We start from the raw sequence: 15,643 nt of genomic DNA on the forward strand, positions 1-15,643 counted from the left end.
ACTTTAGGGGTAAGAATAAGTTCTTGTCTGAGCCCTACCTTGGGTAGCAGGTAGCCAAAGACAAAATATAGTTGTATATTGTGGTATGCTGGGTGTAAGTACAATCAAGCTGGAAATGAAGAATCCGTATGTGCACAGCAAGAACAGGACAGTGAGGCAAGCAGGGAAAGAACACTGTCTGAGCCTTTGTTGCCAACCAGGAAGAATTAGCTTGACAGTGGTGTGCGTATCTCCGGTCAAGGACAAGGGGGCAGTGCTCAATGTCATTCTTAACAGATGGCAGGAATCCTCCTACCTGGAGAGTGAAGGCAAATAAAAGAGAGGTGAGGTTGCAGTACCACACAGAATCCTATCTAGGCTTCCTTGAACTCATACTCTTGTCTCACTTATTATTTCCATGTTTGCAATTTTTTTTGTTGTTGTAAAGCTGAAGCTTTTTACTTTAAAAAGTTTGAAGTTTTCCATAGTCATTCTTGTAAAGAGCACAGACAATGCATTATCTATAATTTTCAGTTTAGTTTATAAAAAAGGGCAAAAATTTAAGGCACTTACAAAGCAGTCTGAGTGTAGAATTCTTCTAGATTTGAATTATATTTTCCCCAGATTGTCCATAGTCTAGCACTGCTCACACCCAATTTGTTCATATTTATCTTTTTCAAATCTTTGCAAGGCATTGTACTTATTTTTCTTAGATGCAACAATCCTTCCCTTTTTTGCACTCTCATTTCATCAGTTTGTGAACAATTTAGTTAAATTATATGATTACAGTAACAAGAACAAATGGTAATAAGTGTGGGCACAAAACAGTGACTCTTGGTGAGTGTGGGGCTCAGGGACTGGAAGAAGAGCAGGTGCAGAGTTGAGAGTGGCCTGCACAGGGTGCTGCAGGAGGGCATTGTCCTGCCGTTCGACAAGGGGAGTGGAGAGCCTCAGCTAACTGAGTATCCAACAAGAGATCTGCTGATGCTCACAGACTGTGCAGTTCCTCTATTCCTGTGCTTTCTAGAGATTCTTTAGTCCTTGGAAAATCTTTCTTTTATGCACAGTCATAAGCCATATTTGTAATTATTACTAAAAATGAAAATAATAGGATATAATAGTAATTGGATCTGATATTATAGTAGATAATAGACTTTCAAATAAAAATAGTAAGAATTTTCAAATTCATAAGGTAAGATTATTTTATGTTAGTTGAATATATTTTGATAGTAAGGTAGGGAGTGATATTACAAGTTGATTATTGAGATCTTATAAATTTATCCTATAATTCAAATTTTACTCTCATAGTCATGTGTACATGTATCTGCATTTGTTTGCGCTTTGTTTAAGATGTGATACTAAAAATACACACACAGAAATTGAAATTTAGCTTCACTGTAGTCCCATAATTTCCTCTTATTTTATTCTGTTACTAAGTCAGAAGTTCACATTTACTAGATTATTATCTATTGCCATGGAAATTGTTTTGTTATATTTCAATTTCACTGTGAGAACAAGCAGCAGGAGCTAATGGACCATAAGAGGGAAATTTGTTGTTTAAACAATGATTATCTTTTAGATTTGGCTAACATGTAAAGGGAAAGTACAGTTCTTCTGTCACACAGCATGAGAAGGTAAATATGAGAATTAGAGGTGGAATTTACCTGGAAAAAATTTATAATTGTCTTGTGAGTTGGAAATAAAGTTACCCACTCACAAAACAAAATTATAGAATGTGCCTATATTAAACTACGTTTTCTCACATCACAAAGGTGGGCTTTGTGGCAGGTTGAGTTTTCCAGAAGCAGACACTGAGAAGGAGTTTGGGGTGCAAGATGTATGTTAGGGATCACTGCCAGGGAAAGACAGGGGGAAGGAACAGGTAGGGCAGGGGAGGAAGTCAAATTGTAATGCAGGCCTGACAGTGTCCCAACCAAGCTGGGTTGGGACACTGTGGTTCTCAGAGTTGCCCCACGTCACCTCTGCTCTGTCACAGGATGTGAATGCCCCAAGGCAGGATGGTTCTCTGCTCTGCAGCTGTGGCTGTATTGAATCTACTGACCTGGAGTCACACTGCACTCCCCACACATGGGCCATGAGTGAGTCTTTCCTCGAAGAGGGGCCTGGGTGACGAGTCTCTTTGTCTACATGGATCTCTTATTTTATGACTGCTGTGGATTCTGTACGATTTTACCCTATAATATTGATAATTACCTGAAATACATCACCTTTCCTCAGCCAATTAACAGGTTATATTTTTTAGACATGTTGATGTTAAAAACCCTTTTTAACATCCTTATTTTGTTTGAGTGCTTTTAGAATGATATAGGCTGTCTTTTGCCTCTAGTCACAAGCATACGTTTTTTTCCCTGCAAAATTCATAGCAGATTGTGGCTCTTCATAGAATGTTAAGGTTTTTCCTAATAGTATATGAGCATTTAAGGCCAAACATTTCTTTCTTTTTTAAACTTTTTATTTTACAATGATCTCAAGCTTCTAGAAACATTGTGAGAATAGAACAAAGAACTTACATATGTTTTTCATTCAGATACCCATTATTAACATTTTATCACAGTTGCCGTATATTCTCTCTCCCTCTTCTCTCTCCCTCTTCTCTCTCTCCCCTTACTTGCCACACATTATTATTATTTTCAAGAATTTTTTTTTTGGCTTAAGTTGCAGACATGATGCCCCAGAACTCCCTTAGTACTTCAGTGACTGTTTTCTAAAAATTAGGACATTCTCCAACATAACTTCAATATAACCATCAAAATAGGAAATTAATATTGATACAGTATTACCATCTATTCCACAGATCTATTCATAATTCACCAGTTGTCCCAGTGATGTTCTTTTGGTGTCCAGAATGCAATCCTTGTATTTAGTTGTCCTGGCTCTTTGGGCTCCTTCAGTCTGGAACTGTTCCTTAGTGTTGGCTTGTCTTTGATGATCTTGACGTTTTTGAAAAGTACAGCCAAATTATGTTTCCCTACTTGGGTTATCTGACGTTTCTTCATGAATAAGTTGTGGTTATGTATTTTGGGAAGGATAATCACAGAAGTGACTCTGCATTTTCAGTTCATCATGTTAAAAGGTGATCAAGGCTTGTCTTATACTTTTCCTGCCCCAACCCTAGGACTACCAACGATTTCTGGTTCCTTCTAGCAGAGAATGACATTTAGAAACTAAGATATGGGTTGTAAGGTTGCTCATTGCTACTGGGATATTGTTGCTCCTAGATCTTTTCAATAAACAAACCTAGGAAATACAAGTTTGTATGTGCATACATACATACACACATAATCTCCATCTATCTATTGATCGAGTGTTCTATCTAAAAAAAATGTTACCACTGACCTTTCCAATTCAAATTCACAACAACAGGGTTTATTCTGTCTCCCTCTTTTTATACTTGTTTCCTTCTCCAACATTGAAGAGCCTGGCTCCCATCACCTTCTCTATGTTTACTTGTTTGCCCGATTCCTCCTGTATGTAACCAATCCCGCAACTCTGTGGGCCACCTTCTTGACCTCACCCCCCTGTCCCCAACCAGCTGTTGAATATTTGGTCCTAACCTTGCTGGCTGTGACAGCTAATTCTTCAGGCCCAACCAAAGGGAAGGGGCCTAGATACTTCTTATTTTCCCCAGCCCTATTATTATTTTCCTTTGGACATAAAGTGCTGTATGGACGTCAAAAGTAATTTGGCTGAGGAGGTAGCATTTGGTATGGGCTATATCATAGAAACAATTTCTAAATTAAAAATGGGGTTCTATAGTATTTTAGTTGTTTTTATCTTAAATATTATTCTAGATGTGAATGACAGAATTTTAGTGCTTAGCTTAAGATTCTATTATGGAAGATAATAGCACTGTGATATGTGATAACCATTTCTGATATTAAAGATAGTTTGTGAATAAGAAGCCATCTATATTGTTAAGGCAGATTTTCCTTTGGTTTCTTTTGGATTTTTTTCTTGGCAGTTTGATAAGCAATAGCTATTAGGATAAAACAATTTTTTGTTGAGCCTTGTTTATTGGTTTGCAATAATGAGAACAGTTATTGAGGCCAATAATGTTGTGCTTTTATTTTCAAGTAACAAAGTATTCTTATTTTGTGATGATACCATGAAAAGATAGTTTAAAAGCTAGTTGTAAAGGATCTGTAGCTTTGAGAGGTTATAATTTAAAATGGAAGCATGGTGGTCAGAGGAAATGAGCCAAAGTTAAAAGCCTTTTCTGTGCCATTGCATCTGTAACCATCCTCAAAGTACTCTGCACTTTATGTCACAAAAAAGCCTCAAATCCTGTGGGTAAATGTTATCTGCAGGAACCTCATCATTTCTGAAAACAGTTCTTTTATTCTTAGAGTGTTTGAACAAGAAATACAAATAACAGTATTTTCTTTTCTTTTTGCAGGACAACAAATAGATATAGGGATTCTTCTGCTATTTTTGAATAAGTGCTATGTCATAGAAAAGGCAAAATGAAATTTAAGATTAATGGCTGGTAAGATAGAAACTTTCAGTTGTTATCTTGGTTCATTCTCTCTCTTATGTCTTTTGAGAAACATGGGTATCACTTCTTTTTGTGGGATTGTGTTGTGCCTAATTTTCTTTTGCAAGGTAAAATATAATTACTTGTCAGCTAATAGTTTATGGCACAGATATTTTTGCCAATAGCTTTAAAGACAGTTCTTGGTTACATACAACTTTTAAGGAACACAGGAAGTGTATAGGATAAAACAAAGCAGTTGATGAGCAGTGAACATGGTTGCACAGGGAAGAGAAGTGAGTGAAGGCTCATGTTATTCTTTTTCTTTACATATGTTTACATTTTCTCATGAGCTTTTTAAGATTTTTTTCTGTCCTTGTCTAATCTGACTTTACTTGCATCTGTCTCTCTCAGACACACTCATTCACTTATACAAATACATATACATTCACACTTGAATTTAATTAATCGACATGCTTGGAAATATTCTCAAGTGGGAGCCACATAGGGCTAATGTATATAATTGTGTGTGTTTATGTGTATGTGTACACACACACACGTAGCATTTTCAAATAAGAAACAACTCAAAGTTTTTGCCTTATTACAGATATTCAGTTCCTGTTTGTTAAGCAAATGAATAGATGAGGCTCAAAAGAATGAGATATTAAGGAATGGGGCAAACTGGGCCTAGGGGAGTATTACTCGGGGAGAAGGTCATTTATTCAGCAAAGGTTTGCTTGCTGTCTAGATGGTTACATCAGGTTGTTTATTAATCATGTGGAGTAGTTATGATGTTGACTTTCCTTCTTTACCCCACCTTACTCAACCAAATCTTACTTCCAGTTGGTATGGTCATGTGGGTAATAAACTGAGAAGTATAGATACTTCACTAGAAAAAATAAATCATGCCTCAGATGAAGACAGTGACCTGGGTATGGGACCAGACATTTGTGCTTTTTTTTTTTTCCTCTTGATAAGCTCTTCTTATTGCAGCTCATTTTGTCTGGTGACAGCCAAGTAACTCAGTAGAGTGAAATGAATTTTGTATGATAGAACCCATAATGAACCACCCAGGACATTTGCGTTTAAAAATAGCAATAAAAAGATCAAACATTCTCTAGTTACAACTTTAACATTTTACTATTTGGGGTGATATTGCTAGTCCTGTCAGTGAAAATGACCATTTGGCATCTTTTTGGAGTATCTTGATGTGTGGTTGGGGACTCTCTTGGAGTAGTGCTCTGGGTCCTGTTCAGGATTTTCTGAACCTGTTTCCTACTGTGCCCGAAATGCTGAGAACAGGGTATTGCTTCCCCTTCTACTTTGCGGAATGTCAGGATCTTCCTCTTTTATGGGCAAAGCACTGTATTGAAAAGAACATAAGCCTGCGGTCCCCAACCTCCAGGCTAGGAACATAGCAGTCCTGGCCTATTAGGAGCCTGGATGCAGATCTCTGCCTCCCCCCAGCTCTGCCCCCACTTCCACTGGAAAAATTGTCTTACCTGAAACTTAGGAACTGGGCCCACAGCAGGAGGTGAGCGGCAGGTGAGCCAGCAAAGCTTCATCTGTATTTACAGCCACTCCCCATTGCTCACATCAGTGAATGAGCTCCACCTCCCACTTCCCCCCGCCAAATTGTCTTCTGTGAAACCGGTGCCTGGTGCCAAGAAGCTTGACTGCTGATATCAGCAATGGAGAGCCAAGATTTGGATCATAGCTGAGGTTAGGATACCAACTATCTGTCTCTCTTCCTCCCCTTTCATGTCTTTGCTCCTATGTCATTCTTGTCAATGAGGCCTTTTTTGGCCATCTTATTCAAAACTATACCCTTACCCCCCACCCTGCCTTATTTTCCCAGTAGCACCATTTGACATATTTTACTTTTCATTTGTTTTTCTTTTTTTAAATTTATTATCTGTCTCCCCCATAAGAAAAAGCTCCATGAGGGCAGAACTGCTGCAATTACAGTGCCTTATACATAGTAGGCATTTGTTCAATATTGGTTGATAAATGAGACCTTACAGAACTCACCCAATTTTTCTAAAACTTCATTTCCTCAAGTGTAAAATGGATGTCTTTGGAAGTACTTTGTGTGCTTCAGTTTACTTTATAAGGTGCTTTGCCATTATTCACAATTAAGTTTGAAATTCTATAGTAAGTACAATTTAAATATTTCCTAACTTTATCTAGTTTTAAATATATGAGTGTAAAATACTCCTTCTGAAATAAAGGGGGACAGCCCCAAGTGCTGGCTGTCTCTTTGGCCTCCATCCTGTGTTCTGCTTCATGACTCATTTTCACCTGTCTGTGGATCTTCTCTTGCCTGATGCTTAGGAGATTCCTTAGCTCCAGGCCAAATGGAACAGTGTTTGGCTGAAGAGTCAAAAGAGATTGTTTATCTGTGATATACAATATCTCCTTCTTTCTGTCTTCCAGAAGTAGAGGGACCGTTCTGATAGACTGAAGCTGGGCCCATTTGCTGCCCTAGAAAGTGCTATAGGAGTTTGGGAGGAGAGATGAATTGTGACTTGGAGGAGGACTAACCTTGACAATGTGCTCAAGGCCAGAGATATTAATATAAAGCTGAATTTAGCAATCTCTGTCTGATTGACTAGTGGAGATACAATTAAATAACTAATTATGACAAAGTCCCTAACAGAGATCTAAGTAAGGCATGTGAGAGCATAGATGAGGCAGTGATACTGAAATGCAACTGGACAGATCAGGGAAAACTTCCTTGAGAAGGTGATATACAAAGTGGATATTCACGGACTTGAGCATATGAAAGTGGAAGGAGGAAAGATTTCAGGGGGGCTGAGAAAAAAAGAAAAAGAGGCAGAAAAATTTAGTGCAAATTTTAGTTTGTTGCTGAGGGCTTTGGATAAAGGAGTTTCAAGAGTGGTTTTGGTGATTGAATCCTCCACCTACTCCTCTTGCCTTCTGGGGTTCTGGACTAAAGTATTATTTTAGAAAAAGATTTGGAAGCCAGCAGTGAAATAAAGTACTATTTAATAGCTGGACAAATGCTATCTAGCATTGAGGGCTATCTAGCCCTCAATGTCTGGCTTTTCCAGTAAGGGATGTTGAACCATGAAGCTTTTGTTTGGAGGCTTAACTGGGCTTCCCAGTCCAGTGAGGCTCCATATCCCTCACCTACCCACTGGTAGGTAGAGAATCTGGGGCACAGTGGAGATGAGGATGGCCAGGCCAATGTTTTCTTTTCTTTTTTTTTTAATTATATAATATGATCATGACCACTCTGCCTGAAGGACCAGATCCTGCCTAGGTGTGATTACCACCACCAGAAACAGAAAGAGTCGAGGTCGAAAGAGGGAATTTGGGTTCCTCTCTTTAAAGCACAGTAACTCCATCCAAAAGTTTTAAACTGTAGCCCGGTGTGATAGCTGTGACTTTTTCCTTGGGAAGGAGCTAGTTAGGGTTATGCAGACAGGATGGAAACTCTGTCCCATACCCACCACTTCAGCTGTGCATAGATAAAACCCTAGAAGGACATATGAGTTTCCTTGTGCCCACACGGGATCACCTTCATAGTCATCAATGATCTCTGACTTGCCAAATATTTTTGTATTTTTTGCATTTTGTTTACTTTTCAATGCTTCTCTGAAATTATTTATTTTCCTGCTGTATTTGATCCTATTGAATGTTACGTCCTTAAAACGTTCTTTTCTTTTGATTTTTTCGATTCTATCTTTTATGGATTTTTCTCATTCGTAGCTGGCTACTCTTTGCTAGTGGACTTGCTATTTCCACTTTCTCTTTTTTAGTGTCTTTGTTTTTTTCTCAGATCCTGGCCCTTATCATTCTACCACCTTTCCTGGAATAAAACCCCTCCTAAGGGTCTGCTGCTAATTCTATACTGACAGCTCTAAATTCTCTAGCTTCAGCTTAGAACTTTTCTTGCACTTCAGATCCTGACATCCAGTTGCCTCCCAGACATTTCCATTTAAATAACCCACAGGCATTTCATACTTGATACATTTGATGATAACAAAAGAGTTCCTCTTTCCTCTGTTTGCTATTTCAGTGGAGGGTAACAGCCTCCTGCCAGTTTCCCAAACCAGAGAATTGATAAGCATTTATACTTCTATTTAGCTCACTGTAGCATAACCAGCATGGTACCTGGCATATCCTACACATGCAATATGATTTGTTTGAATGAATGAATGAATGAACAAGTGACTTCTTCATTCCTTACATACAATCAGTCACACGTCCCATCTCTTCTATTTTCCTTTCTTCTCTTGAACCTTTCTCTCCTGTTCCTCTCCAATCTTAGTGTTCTGGTTGAGGCTGTCATCTTCTCTCACCTTGGTGATTGCAATAGCCTAACTTGGTCTCATCGTTGCTGGTGTATTTTCCTCCTTCCAGTTCATCCTCTACACCAGTACTGCCCAATTGATTTATTATTCAAGCCATATATACCTAGTATTACATATTCTAGTAGCTATAATAAAAGAATAGAGATGGTATTGATCACAATAATATATTTCATTTGACCTCGTCTATCTAAAATATTATTCAAGTGCTCAGTAGGCACATGTGGCTAGGGGATACCATGTTGGCCAGAGCAACTCTATATTGCTATCAGAATATCATCCAGCCTCTGCTTATATTGCTTCTCTGCTCCTACTTTTTCAACTTTTTATAGGACAAAATTCTCAACTCAGCAGTGTCTCTTATAAGATCTGACATGATCTGGTTCTTCTCTCCTTCCCTCCATAACCCTTGTACTTTGCATCCCACTGATACCAAAGTAATCTGGTTCTTAGAAACATGCTGGGTTCAACCTGTATGTACTCTGATCCCTTTGTCTTAGGGCCTCCTGTCTGTTTGCTGTAGAAACCTTTTCATATTGTCTCAGCTTGAATGTTGCTTTTTTTTTTTTTTTTCATGAAGACTGCCTTGACTTACACAGGCAAATTTTCATTTCCTCTATTTGTGCCTTTCAAAATTGTTTGACCATAGCTGGTTAGAAGTATGTTTTAGAACGTGACCCAGTAAACACAGGTATGGAGGTATGTATATTGTACTCATATTTATGTGTATAGCTATACTGTCTAAAGCTATACCTAGATAAAACTGGAACAAGAGTTCACAAAACAGTGTTTTATTTCATGAGGTATATTTTAGTGTCTTATATTCTATAAAAAATTTACTTTAAATATCCTATTTGTGACTGACTATATTGATTCCATGGCTCACAAGAGTCCACAGTTTGAAAAACTCAGGTCTACCTTAGCAACAATATTATACATAAGTCTATTACTGCATTTATTAGGATACACTAATATTTATTTTTTTCTGCATGTATCTCCTCACCATACTCTAAAAACTTTTTTTTTTAACCTTTATGTTTCTAGTGCTAAGTACAATGTCTGGTGCAATGTAGATACTCATTATTATCTATTGAATGACTCAAGTCCAGAAGAGCTATTCACATGGGTCCAAGGGCAGTATTCTAACCATCCAAGTCAGTCAGCTACAACAGTTTGTCCAATGTTGTCTCAGCACTTGCTGATTCAAGTACAGATATCTGGGTAATAACATGGTTTTCTTTCTTTTTAGATCTACTTATATCTGAATGAGGAGCTCAGATTTGTTCTCTCACTCTGGCAACATAGAAAATAGATAGCAGTGAGAAGGAAACTGAAGTTAAGTTTATACTCTGAGGTTAGCAAAGTATGCCTGGTATACATTTTTTTAATTTCTGATGACATGATATGATCTCAGCGTATATCAGAGACAAGCCAGATGGCCAATTTCTAAACTAGTTTTACTGCTAATTAAAGGACTAATTTTTCTCTCTCAAACTCAAGGGTGTGAATATATTTATTGTCAAAATATTCAATAGCTGGACATGCTAAATTGGTCCAGGAAAACTTAATTGGGTATTTTCTATCTTGCATACCTCTGGTGCTTATATTTATGAGAGCCTGGGGAATAGCTGTTAGTAAAGGTATTGATTACAAGTCTTCTGCTTTCTAATAGTGGTACAATAACTCCAGAAGTTAAATTTCAAGGGACTAAAATTTTAAGGAAAAATAAAAATCTGAAGAGTAGAACTAGTCCTTTCACTTCCACTTAGGTAAATAGTTTCTCATTTATTACATTCTGAGTGTGGCTGTCGGTCTGTGTGAGGAGGACCACATGATTAGGTTGCTCAGAATTTGACAAAAGATCATTATCTGGCTGGAGTATGTTGTAGAAGTCAATAAATATATAATCTGCTATTTCAGATCCCTTAAAGATATTAAGTCTAATGTCATTTTAAATGTAAAGGGTTTTTCTTAACAAATGTTTAAAAACTCGTGGGAGAATGTTAGTATGACAGCTAATAAATGTGCCATTGGATAGGTGTTAATAAAAAAACACAATAGTGTGAATGCCTTCAAATTATTTTGGTGCTATAATAAAGTATCATATTTTGTCCTGACAAATTAGTGGTGATATAATTATTTCATGTTAATTTATGTTGAGGAATATGCACAGAAGAGTTTTTGATGGAGCTGTTTTTACCATCTTTTAGTATTTCAGTTGATTTTATTTAGATAATTTATAGTACTGAATTGGCTGTAGAGAACAGTTGCCACTTGCAATGTATACATGGATTTTATTTTTACCTAAACTTATGTGTATGTATGAATTCTGTTATTAATGTTAGGAAACATTTAGCCAAGACTCTAGTTTAGAAAATTGCTTATGAATTCTATTTCATCTAAAAATTTCAGATTTGAGCTGACTTTCTACTTTTCTGACTTCATCTTAGGATGAGTTCCTGTTTACTTGATGAGCAAATGTTGGCAGTTACATGTTGAACAATTTTGTTATTTAGAGTTTGTTAATATGTGCCCTTTTGATCTCTCTGGAATTTTCTGATCTTGAATCTGAAAGCTTTCAGATATATATTGTTATTATATTATTATTATTTGAGCAAATGACAGGCATTTCTACTTGCCTTTCAGCACGGTAACTTTCTACTATATTCACATAATAAGGGAATTGGTTTTTGGTTCAGCGAAATACCAGCAATGTTTTTCTGAGGTGCAGCAGTCTAATGTGAGATTCATTTAAAGTACATTGTTAAGAAGTTTTATTTTATCATGTAAACATCTTGACTTATCTTGTAATTTTAAAATGACTTGTATTTAAATATCTATAACAAGTATAATTCTGCATCATGAATATATACTTTACATACTCTCATTAGGTAAGTTCTTTGACTAGAATACAAATTTTCATTTACCTATCAGTCAGTTTAAGCTTCAATTCTGTTGTGGAAGTGGGGAGGTGACATTATACATCATTTTTCTTATTTCTAATAGGAATAATGTAATGTAATTTTTAATGTAATATTTATGAGGAGCTTTCAGTGATATTTTATTGATATTTCTGGTCTTACTGGGTATGGATGTCACATATCTTGTTCTTCAGTTAATAAACAGATTGTATTCTACTGTCTCATTAGACTTTCAGGAGATGTGTTTCAAAATGGGCTCATTAGCCTTTTGATAAATACCATTTTAATTAAATATGCATAAATGTGGAAAGAGCTACAGTATAACAATGTAGTAATTATGATATATTTCATATTATTTTGTATTCTTATGAAATTGTGTGTCTGTTTCTTATGCAGAATAACTATGCCATTAGGAGTGTATACTAATCTGTTTTTGTGTTTATAAAGATTATAAGTGTATCAACTAGGTGGTTTGCATTAATTTGAGTTTACTTTTATCATAGTGCTAAAGAAATTGGTATCGTAACTTCTCATGTACCAAGAAGTAAAGAACTCAGGTTTAATAAGTCTTGTGCTGATTCAGGAAATTGATTTGTTATTTACAGGTTTTTTGTTAATATCAATGTGATAATACAACTGAATATTATAAAAAGTCTTCAGTTCAACTCTTCAGGTAGTTATTAAAATAATTGTTGTGATATTACAGAGGTATTGGTTAAGAAAGGTACTTTAGAGATAAAAAGAACTGACTTCAGATCTCAGATTTGCCCGTGACAGCTACCATAATGCCCTTGGATGATTATAACAATACTTACCTCGTAGGATTGTTTTTGAAAAATAATTGAGACAGTAAGACTTAATACTAAAAAAAAAAAAAAAAGTTAAGCATTATTATAATAATCTATGAACATTTTTTTCTAAGTATATTTAATTTTGCTGGAAATTTTGTTTATCAATTTTTATATCTGTGACAATTATAAAATGTTGACTAAGTGGATTATAAGTATACTAAGCTGTAAACTTTTTATGGATTCCTTGAATGCTAATATAATCAGCACATTGAAAAACATTATAAAGTTGACATTTAATAGAATTGAATTGAATTTGCATGGCTTCAACTGGTATAAGATGATTGTCATGCAATTGTGCTTATATCCTGATATATAATTGTTTTATAATTGTTCTATATCATCTGCCTACAGAATTATAAAGAAAAATTGATTAGCAATTATTTTTCAGCTTTTCCTTATCTTATTTAAAGGTGTGTTAAAAAAATTCAGCTACCAAATCTATTTAGTAAATATTTTTTGGATTTTAACTTGATATGTTTTTAATGGATATGCCTTATTCCTCTTGATGTTAAAATAAAGATAAATAAATAAAACTTGGTTAGGTATTAGAATTACTAATGAAAAATGATAAAATCAATTATGGTGTATTTATATATAATATTATGATAAGACATTTATATATATGGATATGTAGTTGTATATGCATAAAGAAACCTGCAGTAGGATTAATAGCAAATTGTTCGTAGAATTACTTTTGGAGAAAGGATTGGAACAACTTAAAGTGTCTATATAATAGAGTTTTGTAATTGTAAGCAACCTAAACTGAGAGATTATCTAAGCAAATTAAGAGGGGGAGATTTCAAGGCAGGAGGATCACTCGAGGTCAGGAGTTCGAGACCAGCCTGAGCAAGAGCAAGACCCTGTCTCTACTAAAAATAGAAAGAAATTAGCTGGACAACTACAAATATATAGAAAAAATTAGCCGGGCATGGTGGTGCATGCCTGTAGTCCCAGCTACTCGGGAGGCTGAGGCAGAAGGATTGCTTGAGCCCAGGAGTTGGAGGTTGCTGTGAGCTAGGCTGACACCACAGCACTCTAGCCCAGGCAACAGAGTGAGACTCTGTCTCAAAAAAAAAAAGGGGGGGGGAGGGGAGGCGGGAGGCGATTTATTGGATCAAATGTGGATATATCACAGAATCAAAAACAAAGCTGAATAATTAGGCCTTTGAAAGCATGGAAATATAGACAGCTGAGGCCATTCAGTGGCAGAAATTTCCACTCAGTTTCTGTGGCAGGAATAGAGTTTGGTGATTTCCTGTGCCTGACAGCCCGGCTAGAATGACATAGAATAGAGGGAATAGCAGTTCCCTATATATAGAAGAGTGTGTGTGTGTGTGTGTATGTGTGTGTGTGTATATATATATATATATGTATGTGATGCCATTCTTTCCTTTCCATAATATATAAGATGCCATTTTTTCTTTTCGTATGTATTTTTAGCTCTCTTTTATCTTACCTTATAAATATATATACACACACACATATGTGTATATATATGCGTGTATATATATATATATATATATATATATAGGAAAGTAAAAAACATATAAGAAACGAAATAATAGTATTTTAGAAGAATTACCAAGAAAAGCCAATAGAACTTAGTAATAAGAAGTGAGTTCTCGGGGAAAAAATCCAACATTAGAAGAAAACACATATATATTTATTATAAGTATTTAATATATCTTTTTTTAAAATAACAGCTTTATTAAAACTTAATTTACACAGGATATGATTCACCCATTTAAAGTGTATACAGTACAATAACTTTTAGTATATTCACAGGGTAGTATATTCATCAGAACCATTTTAATTAATTAATTAATTAATTATTTTGAGACAGAGTCTTGCTGTTTCATCCAGGTTGGAATGCAGTAACATGATCATAGCTCACTGCAGCTTCCAACTCCTAACCTCAAGCGATCCTCCTGCCTCAGCCTTCTTTGCAGCTAGGACTACAGGCATGGGCCACCATACCTGGATGATTTTTAAGCTTTTTTGTAGAGATGGGGTCTCACTGTCAACCGGGCTAGTGTGGAACTCCTGGCCTCAAGCAATCCTCTCACCTCAGCCTCCCCAAATGCTGGGATTATGGGTGTGTACACCTGGCCAAGAATAATTTTAGAATATTTTTATTATCCTCAAAGGAAACCCAACATCCAATAGCTGTCATCACCAAACCACCCTAATCCCCTCTGCCCCTGGTAACGACTAATCTGCTTTCTGTCTCTATAGATTTCCCTATTCTGAACATTTCATATAAATGGAATTATACAACATGTAGACCTTCATTCATTTAGCATAATGTTTTCAAGGTTTACCATGTTATACCATGAATTAGTACTTTGTTCCTTTTTATGGCTTAATAATATTCCATTCTATGGATATACCACATTTTATTTATCCATTCATCAGTTAATAGAAATTTGGATTGTTTCCACCTTTTACCTATTATGAATAATGCTGCTATGAACATTTATTTACAAGTATTTGTTTGAATACCTGTTTTCAGTTCTCTTGGGTATATAGCTGAGAGGTGAATTTCTGGATCATATGGTAACTCTATGTTTAAGCATTTGTGGAACTGCCAAACTGTTTTCAGAAGCAGCTGAAGCATTTCATGTTCTCACCAATGTATAGGGTTTCCATTTCTCCCCCACCTCATCAACATTGTTGTTATTTGTCTCTTTGATTAACTACTACCATCCTAGTAGATGTGAAATGATATCTCATTGTGGTTTTGATTTGCATTTCCCTCATGGCTAATGATGTTGAGTATGTTTTTATGTGTTAATTGGCCACCTATATATTTTAAAGTAATGAGATTATGAGGCTTTTTGTGTTCATAATTTATGTTTTTAACTAAAAACATGTCAGACTTGTCCAGATAGTCTTACCATTACTTTTCATTGTTTATAATTTTGAGGTATGTTATTTAACACGAAGTTAGTTACTTCTCATAATTTCTCTGTGAAATAAGTATGGTACCCATAAGAAAATTGACGCTTAGAAGATATGTAATTTACTCAAGGACAACAGAGCTATTAAGTGATTTGAACCCAG

At 35.8% G+C, this 15,643-nt stretch overlaps 1 protein-coding gene across 6 annotated transcripts in view; it reads left to right on the forward strand.

Annotated features, from left to right (window-relative positions):
• Positions 1-15,643, forward strand: part of IMMP2L (inner mitochondrial membrane peptidase subunit 2) — a 1,016,843-nt gene that overhangs the window by 137,102 nt on the left and 864,098 nt on the right. Inside the window, exon 5 of one of the 6 annotated variants that reach the window (XM_045565142.1) lies at positions 10,058-10,079. The exons of the other annotated variants lie outside the window; for them this stretch is intronic. Within the exon in view, the coding sequence (XP_045421098.1) occupies positions 10,058-10,073 (16 nt within the window). The 3' untranslated portion in view covers positions 10,074-10,079. Of the gene's footprint in view, positions 1-10,057; positions 10,080-15,643 lie in introns of those variants that run through there. 6 annotated transcript variants of the gene reach the window in all.

Source organism: Lemur catta, chromosome 11 (genome assembly GCF_020740605.2).
Source record: "Lemur catta isolate mLemCat1 chromosome 11, mLemCat1.pri, whole genome shotgun sequence".
Taxonomy (NCBI): Eukaryota; Metazoa; Chordata; class Mammalia; order Primates; family Lemuridae; genus Lemur; species Lemur catta.